At 62.6% G+C, this 3,463-nt stretch overlaps 1 protein-coding gene across 2 annotated transcripts; it reads left to right on the top strand.

Annotated features, from left to right (window-relative positions):
- Positions 1-425: 425 nt before the first annotated feature.
- On the top strand, positions 426-2,164 carry ID3 (inhibitor of DNA binding 3). Of its 2 annotated transcripts, none has more exons than XM_084497318.1 (3): positions 426-984; positions 1,161-1,232; positions 1,462-2,164. In XM_084497318.1, exons 1-2 carry the CDS (start codon positions 664-666, stop codon positions 1,215-1,217), a joined length of 378 nt encoding a protein of 125 aa, XP_084353444.1. In that variant the 5' UTR covers positions 426-663; the 3' UTR covers positions 1,218-1,232; positions 1,462-2,164. The 2 variants fall into 2 exon arrangements, with proteins under 2 accessions (XP_084353444.1, XP_084353443.1); XM_084497317.1 differs by having other exon boundaries at positions 1,459-2,164.
- Positions 2,165-3,463: the final 1,299 nt, after the last annotated feature.

The raw sequence follows: 3,463 nt of genomic DNA, 5'->3' as shown, positions 1-3,463 counted from the left end.
GGGATCGCCCGGCAAAAAGCATAAAGGGGGGGGGGGGAAATATCACCCACCCCAAAAGCTGGAGGGGAAATTCCTCCGGGATGGGGGGCAAAGGGGTAGGGGGGCAAAGGGGGGGGAAAATGGAGTTAGGGGGAGCCCCCCCCAAAAAAAAAAATGGGGTGGTTTTGGAGTTTTGCCCTGCGGCGATGCTGTGGGGTGGCGGTGTGTGTGTGGGGGGGACATGTGGGGACAGGGCCACCCTGGCCACCAAGGGTCACTCGTGGGGGGGGGGTATTTTGGGGTGGGAGCGTGGTTCCTTGGGGTTCATTTGCATGGGTGGGAGGGGTCTGAGGGCTTCGTTTGCATAATTGGGGGGGGAGCCGGGGCCGGTTTGCATGCGGGGGGCGGGCCCAGAGGGGCGCCCTATATAGCCCCGAGCCGGGCTGCCCCAGCCCCACTGCGCCAGCGAGGTCTGAGGGGTCGGGGGCTGAAGGAGCTGAGGTGCAGAGGGGGTGAGGGTCCGAGAAGAGGAGCTCCGAGGGGTGAAGGTCCAAGGGGTGAAGGTCCAGGAGGAGCTCGGAGGCCGCAGGGCTTGGAGGCCCCAGCCTCGCCACCTCAGGTCCCGCAGCAGAACCTCAACGCCCGTCGTCCCCTTCAAAAAAATAACAAACCCCAAAGCCCAAGATGAAAGCCATCAGCCCGGTGAGGTCCGTCAGGAGCTGCTACGAGGCCGTGTGCTGCCTGTCGGAGCAGAGCTTGGCCATCGCCCGCGGCAGCAGCAACAAGAGCCCGGCGCTGGAGGAGCCCATGAGCCTCCTGTACGACATGAACGACTGCTACTCCAAGCTGAGGGAGCTGGTGCCGGGCATCCCGCAGGGCACCAAGGTGAGCCAGGTGGAGATCCTCCAGCACGTCATCGACTACATCTTCGACCTGCAGATCGTGCTGGAGGAGGAGGCCAAGGGCCGCGACCCGTCCTCGGAGGCCACCCTGCTGTCCCTCAAGGTACGGGGTGGGCGCCGCGGGGCTGGGGGTGGTTGTGGGGGTGGTGGTCCCATAAGGGTTATGGGGGGTGGACCTACACAGGGCATGGGGTGGTGGTGCTAAAGAGGGAGAGGTGGGTTTGGGGGGCTGTGTCCTGCTGCCCTGGTGGCCCTGACCCCTGTCCCCGCTCTCCGCAGGCGGCCGAGCTGGCCTCCGAGCTCTGCTCCAAAGACGAGAGCGCCCTGTGCCACTAACGCCTCCTCCAGCAGGTGAGTGTCCCCCCCCCCAGCACCCCCAAACCCCCCCGAGCATCCCTCCCGTCCCCCAAATCCCCCAAACCCACCCCTCACCTTCTCCCCCCCCCCATCCAACCCCGATCCCCCCGCATGGTGCTGCCCCCGCTCCCCTCATCCCTCCCCCCCGCCCCACACAAACCGATTTTATATTTAATTCTTATTTTTAATTCTTCTTCCTTTCTTTCTCCCCCCCCCCCAGCAGTGCCAATTAGCAAACACGCAGCGAGTGTCGGTTCCTGATTCGTTATCGGCCGGAGGTAAATAGCAGCTTCCTGCGTGGCGCCAGGCTGTCTGCGACCTGCCGCGGCCCCCCCGGAGCCCCCCCCGGCCACCACGGGGGCCACCCGGCTGCACCCAAGCACCCTTGGGCTCCTCCATCGCCCGGAGACAAAAAAAAAAATTTAAAAAAAAAAATATAAAAAGACCCCAGGTGCATCGCCCCCCCCAAAAAAAAAGACCCCAGGCGAGGGGAGAGGCGGCTGCTGCCCCCCCTCCTTGTTCCCCCCCGCGACCAGGAGCTGCCCTTCGGCGAGTTTTCGAGCGGCGTTCCCAAAATCCCGGCTTCTTTAGGACTTTTTTTTCCAGCCCGCTTTATAAAACGAGACACTTTGTACCGATAGACTGGTGAAGACGCGGTGGTTGTCTGTATATTTTTGGATTATAGCGATCGAGCCCTGTTTCGAGGCGTTTAATAGGGGGATAGAGGTTGGGGGGGGAGGTTTGGGGGGGGGGGGGGGTCCTCGAATACGAACCAAACTCTCTGGGGCCACGGCCTCGTGTATTGTGGAGCTCTATACTAGAGTATAACGTTTGTACCTTTTGTGCAGGAAGGTGAGATTTCTGCGAACATGCCTTGTACTTGCTTTATAAACTTTTTATAAAAGTTACCGTTTTTACGTAATAAAGCTCGCCTCGTTCTCCGTGCTTCCCTTTGGGGGGGGGGGGGGGCGCGGCATGGGGAGGTGGGGGGGGGGGGGGGGGGAAAAAACCCTCGCTGCCATCGAGCTGCGATCGTAACTTCTAGGGTTACGGTAGGAATCTCATTAATTGTTTAATAGCTTTGAAATGTCAGCTCAGGTATGGGAGGAATTAACCCAAGGCTGCTGTCTCCCGGCGGAGGTGTCTGCCAGCTATTTTGGGTGCTGCTCTCCTTATCTGATAGGGAAGGAGCGAGGCGCCCCCCCCCCCCCCTTCAACCCCCCCCCAGCGCTGCTGAGCCCCGGGGAGCAGCAGGAGGTGTAGCTGGAGTGCTGGGGGGGGGGGAGATGCTTTTTCTAAAGTTTTGTCCCCCCCAGTTTAGGACAGCTCTGCTGGGGCTCAGCCCCATGCAAAGGGTGGCCCTGGGGGCTACATGACCCCCCCCCCCCCCCAGAAGAAGGGGTGCTAATGGGCTGCAGCTGCCCAGAGCCTTGCCCTTCCCTGGGGGGCGGCTGCTTTGTGCCCCCCTCCTTCTGTCCCGGTCCCTGGGGCAGCGCCCTGGGGAAGGGCTGCCTGGAGCAGAAATGTGCCCCCCCCCCCAAATATGAGCCTTCTGGTTCCCCTCTGGCCCCGAAGCAGATGTGACCCAAGCCTTGGGCTGGCTCAGCTGCGGGGTGGCTGCAGCACAGCTGGGCCGGATCCTGCTCCCCGGGGAGGGCAACTGGCTGCTCAACCCCCCCCCGGCAGCACCGTCACCTCTGCCCCCTGCTCCCGGGGTCAGGGGCACGGCGCTGGTGGCATCTGGGGTGTCCCCAAATCTCCGCAGTCTCCAGGTGAGATAATTCAGGGGGGGGAGGAGGAGGATGAGGAAGGCAGCGCGGGGCTCGTGCAGATGTGCAAACCTCTCCCCATGAGCTGCGTGTGCCCCCTGCCCCCCAGGAGCATCTCAACCCCATGGGGTGATGTGGGGCCGTGGGTGTCTGGCCAAAAAACACTGCTGCCTTCCCTGGAAATGGGACGGGGACGGCTCTGCACCTGGCACCGACAGACATCGGGGTGCCCCAAATCACCTCTGGGACCACTGGGGGGGGGACTGGGGACCATCAGGGTGTCCCTCTGCCCTCTCATCCCCACAGCTGGAGGCTCAGGACCTTGTTTCTGCTCGTGTGGCTGAAAATGAACAATTATCCCACAGTGATGGGCAGTGAGACCCCAATGCCACAGCGGGGCCACCCGCACCCCCAGCCTGGGGGCGGATTTAGGGGGTCTCCTCCCCGTGCCCCTTG

The sequence above is a fragment of the Aythya ferina genome (assembly GCF_964211825.1).
Source record: "Aythya ferina genome assembly, chromosome: 24".
Taxonomy (NCBI): domain Eukaryota; kingdom Metazoa; phylum Chordata; class Aves; order Anseriformes; family Anatidae; genus Aythya; species Aythya ferina.
Note: the sequence above shows the minus strand (reverse complement) of the source record. Positions and strands in the feature narration are given on the sequence as shown.